The sequence below is a fragment of the Sciurus vulgaris genome, assembly GCF_902686455.1.
Source record: "Sciurus vulgaris genome assembly, chromosome: 2".
Taxonomy (NCBI): Eukaryota; Metazoa; Chordata; class Mammalia; order Rodentia; family Sciuridae; genus Sciurus; species Sciurus vulgaris.
In genome coordinates this window covers 14063544-14085352 of record NC_136462.1, presented here as the reverse complement: position 1 = coordinate 14085352, position 21809 = coordinate 14063544, and the positions used below count along the sequence as shown (strand labels likewise).

The window sequence follows — 21809 nt, the reverse complement described above, 5'->3', positions numbered from 1 at the left end:
AGGCTTGAGAGATTGGGAGGTGGGCATGGGGAGATGTTAATCAAAATATATAATTATGGTTAGAAAAGAGGGGGGAAAGTTCCGAACAGTCAAATACAGAGGAACAGAAAGTAGATAAGCGATTTCCTAGGGTGGGGGCCAGGAGGAAGCAGGGAGAGAAATTGGAAATAACTATTAATGGTTGTGGAGTTTCTTTCTTGGGTGATAAAAATGTTCTACAATTGATTAAGGTGGTGGGTGCACAACTCTACGAGTATACTGAAAAAAACCCCACAGAATTGTACACTTTAAATGGGTGAATTGCATGATACATGAATTGTTTCAATAAAGTTGTTTTTCAAATTCAAAAAGAATTCTACTAGAATTAAGATGAGTGGTATGTTATTACAGATTTGATTGCCCTGATTTTAAAAGAAAGAAAAAGTAAATACATTTCAAAACCTTGGTATTAAGTTACCAGTAACAAATTACCAGCAACTGTACTACAGCTGCCATTATGATTGAGAGCTATTCATTTAGAACATTCTTCTGCCCGCAGCTGAGATGATAATAACTGTCAATAAGATGCTTTCAGCCACAAATAACAGAAAACCCCATTCAAATGTTCATTAGAATAAAGCAGGGTTTTAGCTGGTATGTTGGTTTAACCCATGTCCACAATTTTTTGAAACCCCCTCAACAATAGTTGGAATCTTTGTCTTCTGAGCTGTATCCCAGGTAACCATAGTGACTGCTTAACTAGCAAAGATCAGTGGAAATGATGCTGTATGAGAGCCCAAAGCTAGGGCATAAAAGGAGATGCAGTTTCTATTTCCTTCTTTTAGGATGCTTGCTCGTGGAATCCGGTCACCATGTTCTAAGGAAGCCCAAGCAGTTTGTAGAGATACCCACAGGAAGAGGCTCATGTGAAAAGGAATGAAGCCCGTGGCCCTCAAATCTGACAGAGCCGGTACCAACTGTGTAGCTATGTGAGTGGATCCTCCAGACTCTAGCTGAACTGCCCCCACTGTGGAACAGATGCAAGCCTTCCCCACCAAGCTCTGCCCATATTGCAGATCCATGAACTAAAGAATAGTTAAGTGCTGTTTTAAGCCACTAAGTTTTGGAAAGTCTTGTTACGTAATAGATAACCGAAAAGGTTAATGTAAAAGGAAACTCCAACATAGATCAGACTTTATTGGCAATTCAACCATCATGGAATGTTCTCCTTCCTTTTTCTCTGTTCTGCATCATTTAAGTGACATCCTAAATCTAATTCCTTTATAGTTACAGAATGTCTGCCAAAGCAATCAGACCCACCTCCTTCAATTCAGGAACAGAAATGAATTCTCCTTGATTGTTCTCTCTCTTTTTTTAAAATCTTTATTTCATTTATTTATTCGTATGTGGTGCTGAGGATTGAACCTAGTGCCTCATCTGTCCTAGGCAAGCAGCTCTATCACTGAGCCACAACTGCAGCCCCTGGATTGCTGTCTTTTTTGAGTCATGCACTCATTTTTGAACCAAGGCTGGTAAAGAAGATGAGATAACAGTTTGGCTAATCAGACCTGTCTCTTGAGTCGAGATCAGTTTGCCAACCTGCATTGCTGCTACCTAGGGGATAGAGTGAGTGTCAGGAAAGTCACTTCACTGACCGAAGACATTTGAAGAAAGGATCAGGGAAATGGGAAAACCCTCAGGCTTGGCTAGCCGAGGCACAGAGTATAGGAAAAAATCCACAGGATGGGACCTGTTATGGTTTGCATATGAGGCGTCCCCAAAAAACTCACGTGTGAGACAATGCAAGAAGGTTCAGAGGAGAAATTATTGGGTTGTAAAAGTCTTAACCCAATCAATGATTTAATCCCCTGAGAGGGATTAACCGAGTGATAACTGAAGTGGTGGGTGTGGCTGAAGCACGTAGGAATTGGGGTGTGGTTTGGGGTGTATATTTGTATCTGGTGAGTGGAGTCTCTCTGCTTACTGGTCACCATGATGTGAGCTGCTTCCCTGCATCACACTCTCCAGCCATGATGTTCAGCCTCATCTCAAGCCCCGAGGAATGGAGCGGCCTTCTATGGACTAAGACCTCTGAAACGGTGAGCCCTCAAATAAACCTTTCCTCTTCTACAATTGTTCTTAGTTACAGAAGTGAAAAAACGGACTAAAACAGGACCTATCCTGAGTAAGCTAATAGAGGGGGTCTCCTTCAAAGGGTTTGAAAAATCTTCTTTCAAAACCCATTGACCTTTCCTTTATAACCTTTTCTGGCATCTCTCCTTTTAAAACCTGTCTCACCTTCATCGGTCATCTAGATATTTATACCTGCTCCTTGCAATGATCAGCCTTGTTGGGTGGAGGGGTGGAGAAGTACCATTCAATTTCTTGTAACTTTATTCCAGTTTCCCTCTGAAGAAAAGCCTCTTGATGTATTCAAGGTTGGTGTCAATATTTCCCCTGATTTTGTCAATGAAATAACGAAGGCTTTAATGAGAGTCTCAGAAAGATTTATTTCTCTTCCCTGGATTTATTTACTTTCATTTAGAGACAAATGAAAGTAGAACAGAAGAAGATTAATATGTTTTCTAGCTCTGGGAGTTTTTGAACTCTTCCCTCTAGCTTCTCCAAAATGAGCATGGCCAACCCTGGAAATCTGTGTGGTTTTGTGCGGTCATTACTACACATTTAGCTCTTCTACATAGTTACCATCTCCCTGCCCTTGAGAGTTTTCTGTCACTACTCTGGGCCACCTCCGGGTTCTGCCTTCCTTCTTCACTTCCTGGACTGGCTACCACTAAGAGGAGTGAGGATTCTTTAACTACTCTACCTGTCTTTTTCCTATTTATACCTTTTGGTAGTGGGCTGGCTCCCCTATTGCTTTGGTTTGTTTTTGGGGCGCCAGGGATCCAAGCCAGGGCCTCCCACATGTGAGGCATGTGCTCTACTGCTGCGCCACATCCCCAGTCCAGGTTGACTCCTTTAAACACAGAACCATGCTGTGATGGAGTTCAGCAAATTTCATTTCCAAAAATTGAACTGGTATTTCTTAGGAAAAAAAAAATCTGTGATTGTATGTGTAATTCTAATTTACCAGTTAAAAAGTTCAATTTAAAAAACTCGGTGAATTACATTTAGGGTGCACAGAGTAGACATCTGTTTTTAGTTTGACCATGAGACTCCTCCTCCACACCAAATTTGTACGACTGCTGTGTTTTCCCACTATTTCTCTCACTTCAACAGAACTGATTGGTTCATGAGAAGGTATCTGACCCAAGAGGTGTTGATCAGAATCTTTCCCTAGAATTTATTTTTAGTTGAAACAAGGAAAAATCACTCAGTGATACAAAACACTTTTGTGGGCATGTTCCCTAGGTAGAACTCAATCTACAACAAAGGAGAAGGAAGTTGATAATGTGAGAAATAAAGATAAGTGGTAGTGTAAGAAGCTGGGGTGTAACTCAGAGGTAGAACACTTAACCTGGTATATGTGAGACCCTGGGTTTGATTCCCCACCCTGCAAATAAATAAATAAATGAATAAATAAATAAATAAATAAATAAAACACAAAAGAAACCATGTAAGAGGTGCCAAAGGCATTATATTTCTTTGTTGCATTCAGTCTTGAGAAAATCCACACCCCTATTTTTCCCAAAACATTAGCACATAAGACACACCATTAATAAGCCCATAAATTATACTTTTTGTCTTGAGTTAATACATACACTTAAACACAGTGTTCAACATGAGTACGGAAAATCCTGTATTCCTACAAGATTCTTTGGAACTGGGGTTTCAGTATTTCCATTTGATTGTGATTTGCATACATCATCATTTGCTTTCCATGTTCTTCTCTTAGCATTTGTTTATGGTGTGGAACACCTTGGGCAGGGAGGGGAACTGGAAGCAGAGAACTTGAAGTTAAGTTCTGCCTTTAATATTTCTTGTGTGATAGTGTAAGGGCTTTCTTTAGCCTTGTTCTCTTTCCTCTAAAATGGGGAAAACAATAATTGCTGCCTCGTAACTTTTCAGGGTCATTTTGATGATCAGATTAAGAAAATGGGGGAGGACAGGACCATGTTTACCTTTGCGTTCCTAACATCTCCCAACACGCCTGGGACAGTGGTTGTAGATGCTGAACAAACCTTGGATGGATGTAAGAAAAAAAAGCACTTTGTACACTTTAATTCACTATTCAATGTGAGTTATAGGAAGAAGACCACTTTCTAGCACTGAAGGGCATATATGAAGATTTACATTGGCAGGTTCTATCAGTCTTAGGCTGAATAATGATTTCAGTGTCACAAACAGAACTTCAAAAACAATCTCTCCCCTCTCCTTTTGGTCGTTGTGATTAATCTAAACAGGGTGTCAAGGTGTCGCTGGTCTCCGGGTCTACCAGTGACCAATGCTTGGGAAGCTGGGCTGTGCTGTTGGAGAGCATCGGAATGGAGAAGAAGGTTTGCAAGAGCACTAAGGCCTTCTGACTTGTATTTAGCACCTAACCTTTGACCCACCATTGTGCTAAGGCTCCTACAAACCTCTAAGGATGCAGATTGCTCAGTTTGGGACTCTTCTTTCCCCTTCCAAATGCTCATGTGCAATTATACAAAGGAGCCAGGAGGATTTGGGAAGCACAGTGGCCTGGGGTCATTCGGGGGAGGGACAGACAGCCCTTCACACTGCACTGCAGCAGTGCTGACACCGACCTTCACAATGATAGTTCTGAATCGTAACATAAAACTTTATGCGTGATAGCTACTTAGACAATAAGCTGTCCATTTTTAATTTTTAATATTCATCAAAATGGCAAAAACCATTCTAAGGGGTTAGTCCTTCAGAAAGTATTTTTGAATTATCTGAAACCTGTTTTCCCAAATGACTCACTTTCCAACGATTCAGGATCTCTGACTTTCTGATATCATTGCTCAGGCAATGGTTCAATAAATTAATTACAGGTACTAGCAGCCCATGATGTAAAGACCACAACAGAAGGTGAAAAAGAAGAATTTCTCAATAATAGGCACATTCTACTGGAATAAAAATGTTTTGCCTCATTAACTTTGCCTTTTTCAATTTATAATTATATTATAAAATTTATATTATAAGAACTTTTATTTGTCTTTGGCCAAATTCCTACAGTAAAGATTGTTGGGGAAAAATGAATTATCATGGACTTTGGACTGATTTTTTTTGTTTATTTTAAAATTTTTGTTGTAGATGGACAGAATACTTTTATTTATTTTCATGAAGTGCTGAGGATCAAACTCAGTGCCTCACACATGCTAGATAAGTGCTCCACCACTGGAGATAGAGCCCCAGCCCCTGGATTTATTTTTACTCTGACCAATAGATCACTTATTTGTTAATTGTTTAAAACAAATTGCCTCCTACTGTCCCACCTTAACAGACATAACATGTATGCTTTAGCCTTTGCCTGGCCAGTGAAACATACACAAGAAACTTGCCTAGCGTGTTTGAGAACAGGTCCAGAGAGGGCCAGAGTAACCAGACCAGGAGAAAGAGAGGAAAAGGAAGGAAAGGCGGAGCAGAGGAGCATGTGTTAGGATTTGGGGTAAAAGGATGGTGAGGGCCATTATGAAGACATTTGCAGTCTGGGGGCTTAGCCTCAGGGGGTAGGGCGCTTGCATAGCATGCACGAGGCTCTGGTTTGATCTCTAGCACCAAAAAAAAAAAACAACAAAAAAAAACACCCTTTTACTCTGAGAAGTTATTAGAGAGTTTAGAATAGAAGAATAAGAATTGTTTTGACATTTACAGATTACTCCAGCTGTTGGATTGAGAACAAACTGCAAGGGGCAGAAGTAGAAGCAAAGAGACCAGCCAACTGTCTGATAATGACTAATTATAATTGAGGTGAAGGAGGAAGGTGTCTAGGACAAAGGTGGCAGAGACAGGTATGCAGTGATAAACACCAAGAAACAGCAGAATGATTGGCACAGTCAGCCCCCAGTAGACCTTCACTATTATGGCGATCTGAACCCCAAACTCATTAGGATCCAGTTGGTTCATTGAATGGTAGACCTAGCAAGTGATGACAATTTAAACAGAGACAAGATCAGGATTGAAAAAGAAACATTTTGAACATTTCTGTGCAGATCAATTAAATTGGAGTGGAATTGAATCAAAACTAAAGAGTTTATACTCCCTCTCATTTAACCCTCTGGATTATAAAAAAAATAATAATAACACACACGATCTATCTTCAAAAAATTTTTTGAAGTGCTACAATTGCCCAGAATTCTGCTTGACCTTGCAGCACTCCTCCTGATTAACATTGTTTCTATGGGCTTACATTTTTTTGGTTTAATAAGCACAAGAGGCCATGAACTCTCTCTAATATCTCAAGCAGACGTGTTAAACATCTGGGATCTGGCGCAAGCTTCTCCTATGGGATGCATTGTTTGTGCAAACTTTTATTGAATAAAAAAAAGTAAGGACTGAGTTCCAAAATATTCATGTAACCTAGTAAAACTATTTCTCTGAAGCCAGAATCAAAATACAGAGTTCTTTAAATGGATTAATAACCTTAATTTAAAATTAAGCTAGAAATCTATTCTTAAAGCACAGCATTGTTTCAAATGAAATAAAACTTAAATTTCTGGAGCTGTAGATCAAACAAGAAGATAGCTAGACTAATTTTAAATGGATTTTTTCCAGGCAAAGTCTGCAGCTCTATGTTAAGAATGCCGTGGAGTTTGCAGGAGTTTGCGTAGCCTGGGAGGACCTACTCAGTCACTTAAATGCAGACGATCCTGGACAACTTAATTTACCTCTGGGCTTGCTTTTCCTTATTTCTTATAAAAATTGGGAAGCAAAATACTATTCCATAAGTCTTATAAATGTACATGCATTTAAAAATAGAATAACAAATATGGCAAAGCTTTTAAAAGGTCTACATGAATAGACAGGGAGGGAGGCGAGGAAGGACAGAGGAGATGGAGGAGGAAGTAGAACATGAGAGACTTTCATTCAAAGGTGGAAAAGACCAAACCAATAGAACAAAGAGTTTAAAGAGGAAAAGCCAAGGATGGTTCTCTAGAACTTCTAGCAGGGTCATGCTTCCTTTGAAGGTTCCATGCAGAAATCCTTCCTCATCTTGTCCTAGTTTTTGGTGGGTGGGTCCCAGAAACACCTGGGGCTCCTTGGCTCGCAGCCCCATCCGCCCGACTCTGCCTGCATCTTCTCATGGCCCTCTTCCTCTTGTGCATTTCTGTGTGTCCCCTCTCTTCTTGTAAAGACATCACTTGTTGGATGCAGTGGTCCCCCTACGCTCGCAGGAGCTCATCTTAACTTGACTAATCACATGTGCAAAGAACCCATTTTCAAGTAAGATCATATTCCAATGTTCTAGGTGGACAGGAATTTGGGAGGGGCATTATTTGATCTACTGCGATATTGTTTCATTTTGCTTTTGTGGAAATCAAACATGGGACTGTTTCATGTCAGGTTCTACTGTCAAGGGACCCTTGGGGATGGGAGGGGAACTACCTATGACCCCAAAGAATTCCAGAGAAGTTCAGAATTGAGAGTTAGAGGTGACCATGGAAACCAAAGTCTCCCTCACGTCCAAAGAGAGATTTTCGAAATGTGGAAGATCTTTGGAATTCCACAGGGCATGAGATGGGGAGTTCAAGGCAACATTATCTAGATCCCAAGGCCTGGGGACCCCAGCTGACTTCTGGGTTACAAGCAAAAGACATGAGAAAAGGAGACAGAGGGGTGAAGGGGAAGAAAGGACAAATTTGGGGGGATGAGTAAGAAGGACAGAGGAGGGTTTTTTTCTTGCTTTATTGAGCTGCATGAGACCTTCAGTACAATGTTTTATAAAAGTTGTTTTTCTTTTTTAATTTGTTCTATTTAGTTATACATGACAGCAAAATGCACTTCAACTCATTGGACACAAATGGAGCACAACTTTTCACTTCCCTGGTTGTACACGATGTAGAGTTATATCATTCGTGCAATCATACACATACCCAGGGTAATGATGTCCATCTCATTCCACCGTCTTTCCCACCCTCAGCCCCCTCCCCTCCCCTCCTTCCCCTCTGCCCAATCCAAAGTTCCTCTGGTCTTCCCTTAACTGCTGCCGCCCCCACCGTTATGTATCAGCATCCACTTATCAGAGAAAACATTTGGCCTTTGGTTTTGGGGATTGGTTTATCTCACAGGAGCATGTTCTCCAACTCCATCCACTGATCTGCAAATGCCATAATTTTATTTTTCTTTAAGACTGAGTAATATTCCATCGTGTATATATACCACTGTTTCTTTATCCATTCATCTGTTGAAGGACTTCTAGGTTGGTTCCACAATTTAGCTATTGTGAATTGAGCTGCTATAAACATTGATGTGGCTGCATCACTGTAGCATGCTGATTTTGTCCTTTGGGTATAAACCAAGCAGTGGGATAGCTGGGTCAAATGGTGGGTTCATTCCAAGTTTTCTGAGGAATCTCCATACTGCTTTCCAGAGTGGCTGCACCAATTCGCAGTTCCACCAGTAATGTATGAGTGTGCCTTTTCCCCAGATGAGCTTTTGAAAGATGACTAAGGAGAAAAAGCACCAGCTCTTTGGGGGTCAAGGTGAAGGATCTAGCATAGAACCTGGTGTATGAAAAGTGCTCCAGATGAGTTTGCAGAAGCAAGAAAAGAAGTGTGGAGAGAGCTGTGCACGTGCTGTCTACAACAATCGCCTCCACTGCCCCCCGAGAGCTGTCCATGTGCTGCTTCTCGTGATCCAATTAACCCTAAAGCCTAGAGTGGCACTTGGGACGCTCTCTGCCTCACAGTTCTTTATACATCCCCCAAGCTTCTGAAGTCTTTCCCTCCTCTGCCAATGATTCACATTCTGTCTAAACCCTAATTTGAGTTGTACTTACTTCTGACTTCTTTGTGGTTTCTACTATCCCTTGGGGAACCAGAGTTTATCTCACTGAATTCTTGTGGAAGGCACTAAAGTGGTCTAAATTAGGGAATGTCCTTTACCACCAAGGAACAAGAAACCCACTTTGGATTAAGCAAATCGTTTTCAGGTCCCTTGAGATACAAGCAGCTAAGATGGCTTCAGATTGGAAAGATTCGGAAGTTCAGGGGAAAAGAGCTAGACCGAGAGAGCAAGACCCAAAGGCCTACCTGCCAATCTGCCAGTAACTGGAGCTGGTCCAACACCCACCCCAACCTCAGAGTCCTCATTGTACCCGCAGCACCTGGACCTTGTGACGGAATTTCTAGTTCCTTTCAGCTGTTATGGTCTATAATTTTATCCTCTTTTGGAGGCATTATCAACAAGATTTCATAAAAACTACCTCCATGGTTACTCATACTGTATTGCAAGAATGGAAATGTTGCTAGAAACCACACCCCCAGTTTATAGAAAGTGGAGGTAAAGCCAAGCCTGGTAGCACACACCTGTGATCCTAGCAACTTGGGAGGCTGAGGCAAGAGGATCACAAATTCAAGGCCAGCCTGGGAAACGAGGCAAGACCCTGCCTCTAAAAACGAAAAGGGTTGGGGATGTAGCTCAGTGGAAGAGTAGCCTGGATTCAATCCTTAGTACCAGAAAAAAGAAGGAGAGGAGGAGGAGGAGAAGAGATTAAAAAAAAAAAAAAAAAAAAAAGGAACTGACATCAAATTGAAATGGAATGAAATGCAATAAGGGAAGTGCAGAGTGTATACCAAAGGAGGTGGGCCACGTGCTCCTCCGAGTTCCGGGAACTGCTGAGTGACTGAGCAACAGCTTGGGCGTCTGGAAGGTTCCAGGTGAAGAAAGACCTGGGATGACTGCGGCTTCCCAGGAGGTGGGGAAGGAAGCACCAAGCACTTCCACTCACATCCTGTTATCTTGTTTCTCAAAACGACTTGAGGAGCTGAATACTGTTATCCCAACGAACAGAGAAGAAAATTGAGACTCAGAAAACCCAAGGAACCACAAACAAGGTCACAAACCCAGGTCACAAACTAGTAATTGACAAAGTCAGGACCCAAACCCAAGACTCTTTTTTTTTTTTTTTTTTTAGGGGCACTCAATCACTGAACCACATTCCCAGTCCTATTTTGTATTTTATTTAGAGACAGGATCTCTCTGAGTTGCTTAGTGCCTCGCCATTGCTAAGGCTGGCTTTGAACTCATGATCCTCCTGCCTCAGCCTCCCAGGAGGCGGGGATTACAGGCATGTGCCACCATGCTCAGTTCAAATCCAGGACTCTTTAACTCTAATCCTAGTGTCTTCTCCACCTCACCAGTTTGGTCCAGTTATGCCAGTCATCAGAACCAGAACACAACTCCTGCGACACCCCTGAGCTCAGTCCTTCCCCATCCTGTGGCCTAAAGGATGCAGGCACGCTTTTGGATTAAGAGTGATGTCTCTCTGGCCCAGGACCCAAGAAAAGAACTGTTCAAGCAGTGATTTTTTTTTAAACCAGGTCAGTGTCTGGAACAGAGTAGAAGTTTGCAAAATATTTGCTGAGGAATAGAATGAGTACAGGATTCAGAGCTAACATTTTCTGCAGGTTGTAGGAAGGATCTGAGGCTCGGAGAGACCAAGTGACGGGTCCTGGGTCACAGAGCAGAGAGAACTAGAAAAGGAGTCATAGATTTCCAGACTCCCAGAGGAGGCCCTTCCCTCCTATCACAACACCACAATTCCTCTGGCCGAGAGAGTTTTTCTGACGTATTTAATTAAATGCAGTATACTTTGGGGAGAAATGAGGGCTAAGCTCCAATGGAGAGCATTTATTTGCCTCGTGGCTTAATTAACAAATGACTGCTGCTTCAAGGAGCAAAGTCACAGCCTGGTTACTGCAATTTTCAGTTTTCGTGTAAGGCTGTGAGTCATTTTTGTTTATCTCAGGATTCTTTCCTCATGTGTGATATGTGGTGACCACAATTGCTGGGGATGGGAGCCACATCGCGCACTCAGGAAGTGATGGACTGGCTCGCTGGAAGTAGAGGAAGGAACTCAGCTTTTGTGAGTGTATTCAGTCAGGTAGATCAAAGAATGACTCCTACAGACTGTGACTGCCTTGTGTCCCTCCCACTGGCCTGTACACTTTTGAACACGCCCACATCCTAAACAGCAAGAAGATAGCCCAGCCACACACACACACACACACATACACACACACAAGCAGAGAACAGTCAAAGGTAGAAGAAAACACTCAGGTTCCACATGTCCAAACACACAGAGGTGGGCAGCCTGGCCCTCCACCCTCAGCCATCTCCTCATGCCACATCTGACCATCCACAACTCCGTCTCTCTCCTTCCATACAGACTGCTGTCCATCTTCAGGATGCCCCGGCCTGGGGTCTTACAGTCATCTCGACTTTAGCATGGTTTTATTTTACTTTGTCCAAGCTGTGTGATTGAGAGCTACGTGTGCCACCACATCGAAATGTTACCTCAACAAAAAATAAGAATCAAGAAAGAAATAAGTTTAAGACAAAATTCTTCTTCCCTCACTAGCAAAACTCCTCCCCTGAGATCTTCAGTTTACCTCCAGGTGTCCCTGGGCTCCTGAATCCTTCACTCTCACTAGTCTTCAGTGAAATGCTGGCCTCCATGGTAAAGTTCATAATTGGTTAGGTGAATAGGGTGTGAATAATAAGGCCTCAACGTCCATCACTCCCTGCCACATATGCACCCCTGTAACCTTGGTTAAAGCAAGACTGCCCTTGTATTCATCTCTTCTGAAAACACCTTGTCCTTCAGATTTTCACCAAGTTATAACATAACATGAGGCCCCTGCCCTGATACTGGGGCCAGATCTGTGGACTTCCCCACCTCCAGAACCAAAAAGCAAAACCAACTTCTTTCCTGATAAACTACTAGGTTCAGGCATTTTGTGATAGCAGTAGAAAATGGACTCAGATGGTTACAGAGATGCAGGTTGATCTGCTGCCCATGAAATCACTCTATGTGCTAGCGTTTGGAAATCGTTTAGATGAATAATTCTGTAATTTGTGGAGAGCGCCAGACTGTTTGACAAAGAAAGTTAAAGCTTATTTGCTATTGGCAAGGAGACCTGACTTTTGGAAACTGTGCACTGTCTGTATTTAAGAAACTCCATTCTTTCCCAACTTCTCCTACATGAAGCTATAGGGACCGCATCAAGCCATCAGGCAGCACCATGCACTGGGGACAAGGCTGCAAAGATAAAGGAGTGCGTTTCTGGGAAGAGCCCTGGCTCCTGGACAAGGGGTGTTGGGATGAAGGCAGTCTCTCTGGAATGCAGAGACGGAGAGCCGAAAGGACTCTCTGAAGGACCACTCCCTGGTGAGGAATGGCCACCTGCTCATGAAGACCCACGTTCACACAGTTGGATAAGGAGACTCCGCTTTCGAGCAGGGGTAACAGGAGGAGAACAAGAGAAAGGAAGCCATGGTTTTGCTTGGGAAGGGGAGTTCTGGGGACTCGCTCTGTGAGCTTGGGAAAGAAAGGAGGAGCCAGAGGAAGAAGAGAAGTCTCTGTGCTTTATCCCTTGCACCCAGCTGTGCTCTGGGTGAGCATGATCTGCCCCTGACTACCTCTGTCCACCGCCAGGAGGAAGATCAGGTGGGGGGGGGGGGGCAGGTGAGGAAGTGCCAGCAGGAAAGAAGACAGGTGGGGAGGGAAAGAGGGGGCGACGTCAAGCTGAATTTCCTGCGTAGTCTGGGGGAAGGGGACCAGCCCCTCTCCATCCACCTCCTTCTCGCCTCCACTGTCCTCAGGTTGTTGAAGGACTAATGAAGCAGGAGAATGGGGCTGAGGGGAAACTGGTAAAGCTCAAGAACAGCCTTGAGGCCATTTCCCAAGAGAGAAGCAGAGCCCTGAAGGCAGCAAGTATAAAGAACGGGGCTCTGTTTGGGCTGGGAGGAGCCACTTCCTGTCCTCTCTGAGAACTGCCCTGTCCTCAAGGTTGCTCCTAGTGAGGCGACCTGCTTCTTTTTGGTGACGTTACTGGCCCCAAATTCTTGCAGCACCTACACCTGGGAGCCCGCCACTCCTCTAACAATGATGCCATGGAATTTACAAAAGTGGTACTGAAGGACCTGAAAGAGAAGACATTTCGAAGTTCCATCAGGAAGGAAAAGCAGGAAGCCAGGGGGTCCGGCTCTCCCCAGATATGCGTGAATTCTGAGCTAGAAGGTTCCCCTTGACTGACATCCGTTTTACTGAAAGAAGTAGCTTATGATTTCAATAATGCCTTTGCCCTTGAAGAGGAAGGCATGCCATCGGCCTTTTGGATTCCTTCTTTGAAAGACTGTGTGGAAATGCCAGCTTGAGGACAGAAATCTCCATGAGGTCTTTCTACATGTGGAACTAGACAAAACTGGACAAGACAAAATAGAACATGACCTTAGGTTCACTGTAAAGAGCTAAGATATTGGCAAATACTGTAGCTTGGCTTCAGTGGAGGTTCTTTTTTTTGATAAAAATTTTAAGAGCAGAGAATGAAAAACATTCACCAATATAATAATAACAACCCACGCTCCCTTTTAGGGATTAATTATGAATGGTTTGTACATTCAAACTCAGAGGACTCAAGGCATCTATTTTAAAGTACAGTAGTTATCTGTGATATAAGCCTGTTTCACAACATTAACGTCATGGAAAGTAAGAATTAGGGAAAGAGCCGTGTTGAAGTCAAAGCAATTCTCCCCAAACAAAAACTACTTTTAAGTGGAACCAAGCTATCCAATGGCTCTCTGGTCCTAAATCAATATTAATAATTCATCAGGTCTTAATAAATGGGTGTCATAATCTTGATGGTCACATCTGAGTACCATCTACCCCTGCCTTCATTTTTACATTATTACTCAATAATATTCCAAATTTCTTGAGAGAGTGCTACTGACCACTGCCTGTTAACATGAAGAGAAACCAACATGGCAGCTTAACAGACCTTTCCTCTTTTGACACCTATCATCTCACTTTTATAGTTCATTTTCCTGATGGCTGCTGGCTAAGATTCATTATTAGGAACAACAAGTTAGAGAGTCTAACTGGAGGCCGTCATCTCAAGAAAAAACGACCAGAGTGATAAATCTTGCCTTTACACATTCCTTTGCTCTGGAGCCTCTTGGTTATTTTTTTAAACAGCATCTTTTAGTTACCCTCAGGGATTCTAATGAAGATATTAGCCATCTGTTAAGTAAAGGGACTAAGGAATTTGAGCACAAAGATATCAATACCAGGAACAATCTGTATATTCGTTTGTAGTTGATGAGCATTGACCAATTGCAAAATAATGCCGAATTTCACTGTGTTCACTTTTTCCCCCCTAAAAAAATAACTTTGAACTAGTCATTTTTGAAATAGTCATTTCAAAGTACATATAAATCATATCCAAAAAGAAAGAAAATTTTAACCTGACATCTGTTTTGTGTTTCCTTTAAATATATTTACTAGTTCGGAGTGGAGGTATCTTATTCTAAATGTCAACATGCGTCTATGAATATTCATACAAATTTTGGTTGTATAACACAGATCTGTCTTGATCATTAACTAAGATGACTAGGTCATGTTCCAGTTTTGTCTGGGGTGCTGCATGAACCCTTGGATAAATGTGCTCTTGGTGGACTTGGTTCACCTCTCTAAATCTAGCAGTGTCTCAACCAAACTGGATTCTTTCAAACAGAGCTCTTAGCCCCTTAAGACAAAGACTTTTTTTGCAAACAGGATTTCATCTGGCAAGAGAGGAGTAAACAATAGTCACTCCTTTGTCATGCCACCTCTCTCTGAATGACCTTCTTGGCTTAGGATGAACAATTTGTGCACATTACAGTTAACACCCAGGCCACAAAAATACATTTAAACCACTGAAAATGAAGTAATTGGACCTATTTAAATGTTTTCACCATCTGGACAAATAACACCCAAGGGCCAAGACTGTTACCTAAGAAAATTTCTAAGTGCGTTACCCAAGTCTGAGAGGCAACAGGTAGGTGGATTTTGCGCCAATTAGAAAGTGTTATGATTGGCACATGGGTCTGAAGCTCTAAAATTGTGGTTTAATGGAAATGTTGGCTGTCATCCCTAAAGTACATTTCAAGGAATCACTAAACTTTAGAATCAGAAGTGAGTGAATAGAAGTTCTCATCCACATGGAACTCAGAAGATTAGGTGGTAACACAAGGACTTTTGCAGGTGTCCCAGTCTTTAATCCAGAGCCCCTTCTGCCACAGACCCCACCATCCTTCAGACCCTGATGGAACAGAATGGGCCAGGGTTCACTTGACAAGCTCCAGCCCAGCTCCTGGATGGGGGCGACACCGACAAGGGACAGGCAAGGATAGCGCAGATATGTATGGGTCCCAGAAATAGTCCACTAGATTTCCCATCTAGCACAATGCTGGGACTCAGAGAGCTGCAATCTCCATTCTTGGGGGAAAAAAAAAACCACACCTGACCCATCTCAAGGGGTGGGTGAAAGTGAACTAAGTTTGGGGGTCTAGGAGCCTCCGGGACAGTCTCCTGAATGTTTGGGGTTTGGACTCACAGGACACACTTTGCCCCAGGCTGTTCTTCCTTCATTTTTAGGCCCAAGTGTGTTTAAAGGTAAATTGATCCCACATGCGCCGGATTCGGTTACACTGAACTCATCGGCTTGTGTTTTGGAAGAGCAATCTGAGGTCCAAGAAGCCCTGAGCCTGCTTCACTGAGGGCTGTCTGTGTCCTCTTTCTTAGAAGTAGGAAGCCACATTTGAACATGTACAAGTGAAATGCAAGCCCTAGGGACATGGGTCTGGTTCCAAATGTGGCACCTCAGAAACCAACGGGTCCTCCAACCACCAAGGCAAATCTTCACAACCTTTTTTGTCAGAAGGGACAGGAAACCAGCCGCCATGCCATCTGGAGCCTGAGTTCATGGTCCGGATGCTTGATGGCTGCGGAGCTCACAGAAGCCTCTGCATCTCCAGTCCAGTTCCTGACACCTCAGCCTCCCAACGCAGGGGTACCCCTAACCAGCGAGTGCCTTCTGGCCTTTGCCCTGCAGAGACCCCAGCTGAGGCCACCTGCTGGGAAGTCTGAAGAAATTCATCCTGTTTCTCCAAGCTTCTAAACTGGAGCATTCTGCAGCATTTGTGTGGATATTACCGCTAGCATGGCCTTGGCCTGAGGCTGACTGGAGCAGCACCACTGGGCAGGTTTAGATGCGCTTAGCTTTAAAGACAAAACCAACCGGAGCCCTAGGTGAGGTTAGATGTGTGCTGGGGGTGGAGATGCCTCTGGGTGAGGAAGGCGGATCTGCAGCTGCTGGGCTGCTGGGAGTGGGCTGAACCTGCTATCTTCCCCCTCTGAAGAGCTTGATGACTAAGGATTCATGTTTGCCCACTAGCCCTGGGTCTGGAGCTCAGCTCCTGGCACAATGGAGGCCTGTAATGAATACAGTGCCAGCAGACAGGATGGGTGCATCCACCATGGATCCTACAGACTCAGCCTTGGCTACCAAAGCTCCTCCAGTCCATTCCTGGAATGGGCCATGAAGGCGGCTACCTGGACCTGTTATCCAACCTGTGCCTGGTGCTGTTGATGCCCTTTGCCCTGGCCCTGGGGTTCTAAGGCTTGAGGGAAATCCAGAATCCCTGACCACAGGAAGGGTGATGAATCCTACAGGAACTGCAAAGAGGCTGAGAGACGGTGGCTAAGACCTGGGCCACATTTGCCCACCTCGTTTTGTAGGGATCCTAATAGTGCATTCTCAGCTCTAGCTATTGATTAGAGTTTTAAAAATTCAGATGCCTGGGCCTTATCTAAGACCAGCAGCATCAAGTCCTCTGGGGGTGAGTCACGGGATTTCAGTTTATTCTTCCAATTTCCACCAGTTATCTTTCTGTGTAGCAGGGTTGAGGGCCACTAGTTTAGAGTGATTTGAGTACATTCCTGTCCTGGGAGGGATACCCCAAATAGTCCAATAACAGCAACTATTAGTGGTTTTTCAATTGCATGAAATAAGACTTGGGTTGATGCTGATCCCTAGCTTCTCTACCACCCCAACTTCACTGGCCCCTTCTGTCAACTCGCCCTCCTGGATGATGGTCCAGCTCTCTCCCAGCACACAATAAACAGGTCCAGTCAGAACTAGGACCAACCCCAAGTGCTGAATCATCCATGGTGTCAAATGAGCCAAACACACCAGATCTCTTCAAATATTTAATCAGTTTGGAGACTTCTGTCTTCCAACCCAGTTGGGTCAAAATTCTAAAGAAAGCATGATTAAGGGGTCCTCAAAAAATTAAAAATAAAAACAAAACAAAACAACAACAACAAAAAAAAAAAAACCAAAAAAAATCAGAACAGAAAACTAAAAACACAACATTGGCTGGTGTGGAGAGGAGGCTGGGACTAGGAAGGCAGAACATAGCATGTGTCTGAGGTCTTCTGTAGGAATTCTACCTCTTAAAAAAAAAAAATACTCGAAATGAACAAGAAAGGATTAAACAGTTATACAAATTTAAGAACAACTAAAACTTCTTTTATGGCTGAAAATACCAGACGTGGTTTTGAAATAGACTCTTTAAAAGTCCTTAGATCCTGCTGTGGTTTGTTTCCATAGCCTTTTCAGGACATGCAAAAAGCAAACTAGCTATACCCAGCATCCCCACGTGCTCTTGGGGTCTTTGCAAAGCAGCAACGCAGCAAGAGACAGAAAGAAGGAGTGGAAGAGGAAGAGAAGCTGTTCACAGTCTTCGCACATAGACTCAGACCCCAGCAAACCTAATCTAGTTTCTTTGAAAAAGATGGAAATCAACCGAAGACCTTGAAGAATCACCGAGGATCTCATATCCCGGGCCAACAAGAATGCTTTTCAATAACTGCATCATAGGAAGAGGGGGCGGGAGGTCCTTCTGAGGGACAGGTCTGCAACAGACTCTGGGCTGACTCCTCTGGGAAACGTTCAGCAGGAAAGGTGCAACGTTTATCTCACGCTCGCCTTCTTTCTCCTGTTTCCTCTCTTCCCCTGTCCCTTGGTGCTGGTGAGAGGCAGTGTCAGAGGCTGCAGCCCTGGGCTCAGAAGGGGTACTGTGACACATATATCCGCAGTCGGATCACAGAGCTGCCTCTGAAGTTGATGACGGTGTTGACAGTGATCATCTCCAAGTCCAGCTGGATGTCCCGGGGCCCTTTGATGGGGCGTGTCATCACCAGGGTGGCACTGATGGGGCCCGTTTGCTGTGGACAGAACAGGGGGACACTAGTTAGAGAAGGCATGATATAAACAGAAGGCCCGGCTGGTGGCTCTGCAGCCTGAACCAGGGCACTCCGCCTTGCCCAAAGCCCAGCGACCTCCACACCATGCCCGTCCCCCAGCTCTGCCGTTCTCCACCCGCCCCTTCCTAAGGAGTCTTCCCTGACTCCCCAGTCTAAAGGTCCCCCTGTGACTTTCAACTTTGTGTAGGGAGGAAGACACACCTTACTGAGTGTAACTGTGCATGCTATCTCCTTGGCCCATGTCTGAGGTCTGATCCCTGCTAGGCAATGAGAATCCCCTCAGAGCTCAGCATGTGCCTTGCACACAGTAGGTGTTCAGAATAACACAGTCACACAGTCAGTCCTCTGTATCCATGGGTCTGCACCTTTGCATTCAGCCAACCATAGACAGAGTATATTCAGAAAAAATTCCCTACGTCTGTATTGAACACATACAGATTTTTTCCTTCTCATTTTTCCCTAAACAATATAGTGATTACATACATAGCATTCAGTATCCTACATTATAAGTCATCTAGAGGTGATTTAAAGCACATTGGAGGATGAACATCAATGGATTTGCTGTCCTTGGGGGTCCTGAACCAGCTCCTTATAGACATGGAGGGATGATGGTGTAACTGAGAGAGTGCACAAATCACTGAACTTCCTGAAAGACTCAGGGATGTCACCTCATCTCTCTAGGTCTCATTTCTAAAATGAGGGTTCAGACAGGATCAGCAATTTCCAAATAAAGGGGATCAAAAGCACCTAGGATACTTTTTTTAAAACTAACAACTGTTCTAGAGGCCTGGTCTAAGACTTTCAGGCGCAGTACACTTTTAGGCAAGCATGGGAGAAGTGAAATTTGTTAAAAGCTCGTATCCAGAAACCCTATAGTTTCACCATTCTGTGATCCTATTACTGAGATTCTAATAATTCCATGTGAATTTTGCTCCTCCATGGAATTTTTTTTCTAGGACTTTCAAGGAAAGAGAGAGAGAGGACTGATATCAGTTGAGTACCTACCATATCTGAGGCACTCTTCCAGTTACTTTTATATACATTGGTTTCTTTTATCCTCATAAAACCCTAAAAGGCCTTGCTATTCCCAGTGTGCTTCCTGGACCAGCTATACTAGTATCACTGGGGTGGGATGGGGGGCTGGGGGGTAGAAATGCAGAATCTCAGGTTCCACCTAAGATCTACTGAGCCAGATTCAGTAGCTTAACATAATCCCCAACTGACTTGTGTGTACATTAGCAATTTTAAAAGTGCTGACTAAAAGTACAGGACCCAGTGGGGACCCTGGTGCCCTTGTCTAAGGTTGTTCTAAAGGTATGTCTCATTACTTCCCTAGTTTGTAAATAAGCAAACTGGGGTCAAAACGAGCTTAAGTAATTACATAGGGTCATCCAGCTAGTCAGGAGCAGGACTGAGGTTTTTCCGTGTGGCCTAAACCTCAGCCATTTTTCACAGCATAGCTTTATCAGGAAAGACTGTATATTTTACTTCTTCTCCCTCGTCCTGAACAGATATAGGGCATCTGCGGAGGAAACAGTGTGAGGGAGAACAGGGACAGACTGGACAGTCACTTCCCAGGCGCTGCAGAACCCAGTCCTGAGCCCAAAAAAAGAAAACACCAGGATCTGTAAATCAGTCAACCTGGCTTGTGTAAAGCCACACCAGATATTTTTTCTGTCTCCGTAAAGGGAGGGCGCCCCATAAGGTTCTGCCACAGGTATAACAAGGGCAGGGCTGGCTGACAGGTGTGGGCCAGGCCCTGGGACCTCCTCTGTCAGTTGGCAGACAGCAGCTGTGTGGCCGTGCAATTTCCTCTTGGCATCGGCGGTCTGCGTGCCCGTCAGCATTCACGTAATTGTAACCCCTTGAGAAGAGGATCCCTTGGACTTCCTTGTCAGTGCTGGCAACACCTCAGTGCCCTGGGCTAGCTAAGACTAGAGGGTACAGCCACACAGGGAAATGCCCATAGCATTTATACACACAGACATCTTGCCAGCTTTCATCGTTTGCATGAACAAAGGCCAGGCTGAGGACCCTGGGCAGCCCTCTGGAGGGTGACTGGCAGAGATGAGGGTCTAGAAAGGCAAATAGAGGACATGGAAACTTGCAAGTTGTTCTTTTGGGCTTTACTGGTAAATGTCTCCAGAGAGTGAAAGAATCCCGTTTGGAAGGAACCTCAGAGGCAGGTCGGTGAGTCCAATTTCTGCCCAGGTCACAAGTGCAGCACCCTGGAAAGGCCTGCCCACAAGCAAGCACCTGGAAGGGCAAAAAGGCCACCAGAAGAGCTGTGGACGGCCACCTTAGACAGAGTCTGGCCATTAATGAAATAAGTCCTCCCCCAAAACCCCAGGTTATTGGTGGCCTTGAAGGTCTGTGTGGGACACAGTGCCAGAGAGAGGGGCTGAAGGACTTGGGGTGGCAACCAAAGCCCTGGTGCCCACTTCATGGACTGGTCACTGTGACATGCTTGGGTAAATCTCCAACATCTCACAAGGTCATTCATCCTGTGAGAGCAAGAGCATTTGGGCATCTGGATACAGTGACAATAATCAAGCAGACCCTGGCCCTCCAGAACTTGCCCCGTCTACCAGCTGCATGCCCCCAACCCTGGAGGAGCCAGAATCCGTGCTACCCCTGCTGAGAGGAGAAGAGGAGGCCGTACAGAGACCAACCACACTCGCCCCTGCTCTGAACCAGCAGCAGGGAGGAACTTTCCACTAAATGGGAGGTAGAGCGGTTGACCTTTTCTCTTAAACCAGCAGGGACCTTTGACAAGAGAGAATGGGACAATCCCACAGTGACTGCACCTGTGAATCCTGGGGAAGCAAGCTGAGCCTCACTCCCTCAGGCGTGCTCAGGCTTGGGCAGCAGGAGAGGAGGAGGAAGTTCTGGCCTATTTTACCCCTGCCACTTATTTGACAAAAGTCCTCCTGCGTTCCGGGCACTTTGCGAAGTGGGTGATCTCATCTAATCCTAAGGTAAATATTGTTATGATCTCCTCTCTCCAGATGAGGAAATTGAGGCCCAGACAGGTTAGGTAACCATGGTTACGATACATGTGAGAACACAGAGCACAGCGCGTCAGCCTGGCCTTGGAGCCCACAGTAAACACTTGAGTGCCCTCCTGGGTGGGTCCTGCAGCTTGGGACAGCCTGGACCCTTGGAAGGTCAGCCTTACCTGGCCAGTTTCTCTCTGTCTTCCTGCTCCCATGCCCTGTGGCTTCCCAGGCCCCCACCACATGGCTCTTTTGTCTTCCCAGGCATAATCTTGGGAACTTTCAGGCCAGGAGCCACCTCCCCCATCCATAGGACATGGCAGGCTATGTCCCTTTGTGCCCTCCTTGACCTTGCACGTCTTCTGAATAAATAAATACTAAAGCAATAGGGCACTTCTCAGCTGAGTACAAGCTGCGCCCAGCTCCAAGCTCTGAGTTTCCAGGGTTCCCTCGCTGCTGCGACACTCTGGGCACAGGAGGAAGTTTTCAGGAAGGGAATCTCCCTCTGTCCACTGAGCTATCAGATAGTCTCTCCACACCCCTCCCTCCATGACTGGCACCCTCTCAAGCCAGCCACTGCAGGACCGTTTGGGTCCAGCAGGATTTTAGTGGATGCCATC

At 44.7% G+C, this 21809-nt stretch overlaps 1 protein-coding gene across 2 annotated transcripts in view; it reads right to left on the bottom strand.

Annotated features, from left to right (window-relative positions):
• Window positions 1-17121: 17121 nt before the first annotated feature.
• The window catches only part of FBLN5 (fibulin 5), a 69245-nt gene continuing 64557 nt past the window's right edge, over window positions 17122-21809 (bottom strand). For both annotated transcript variants that reach the window (XM_079127637.1, XM_079127636.1), the window contains exon 11: window positions 17122-18154. In XM_079127637.1, coding sequence (XP_078983763.1) covers window positions 17993-18154 — 162 coding nt within the window. In that variant the 3' untranslated portion in view covers window positions 17122-17992. The remainder of the gene's footprint in view (window positions 18155-21809) is intronic.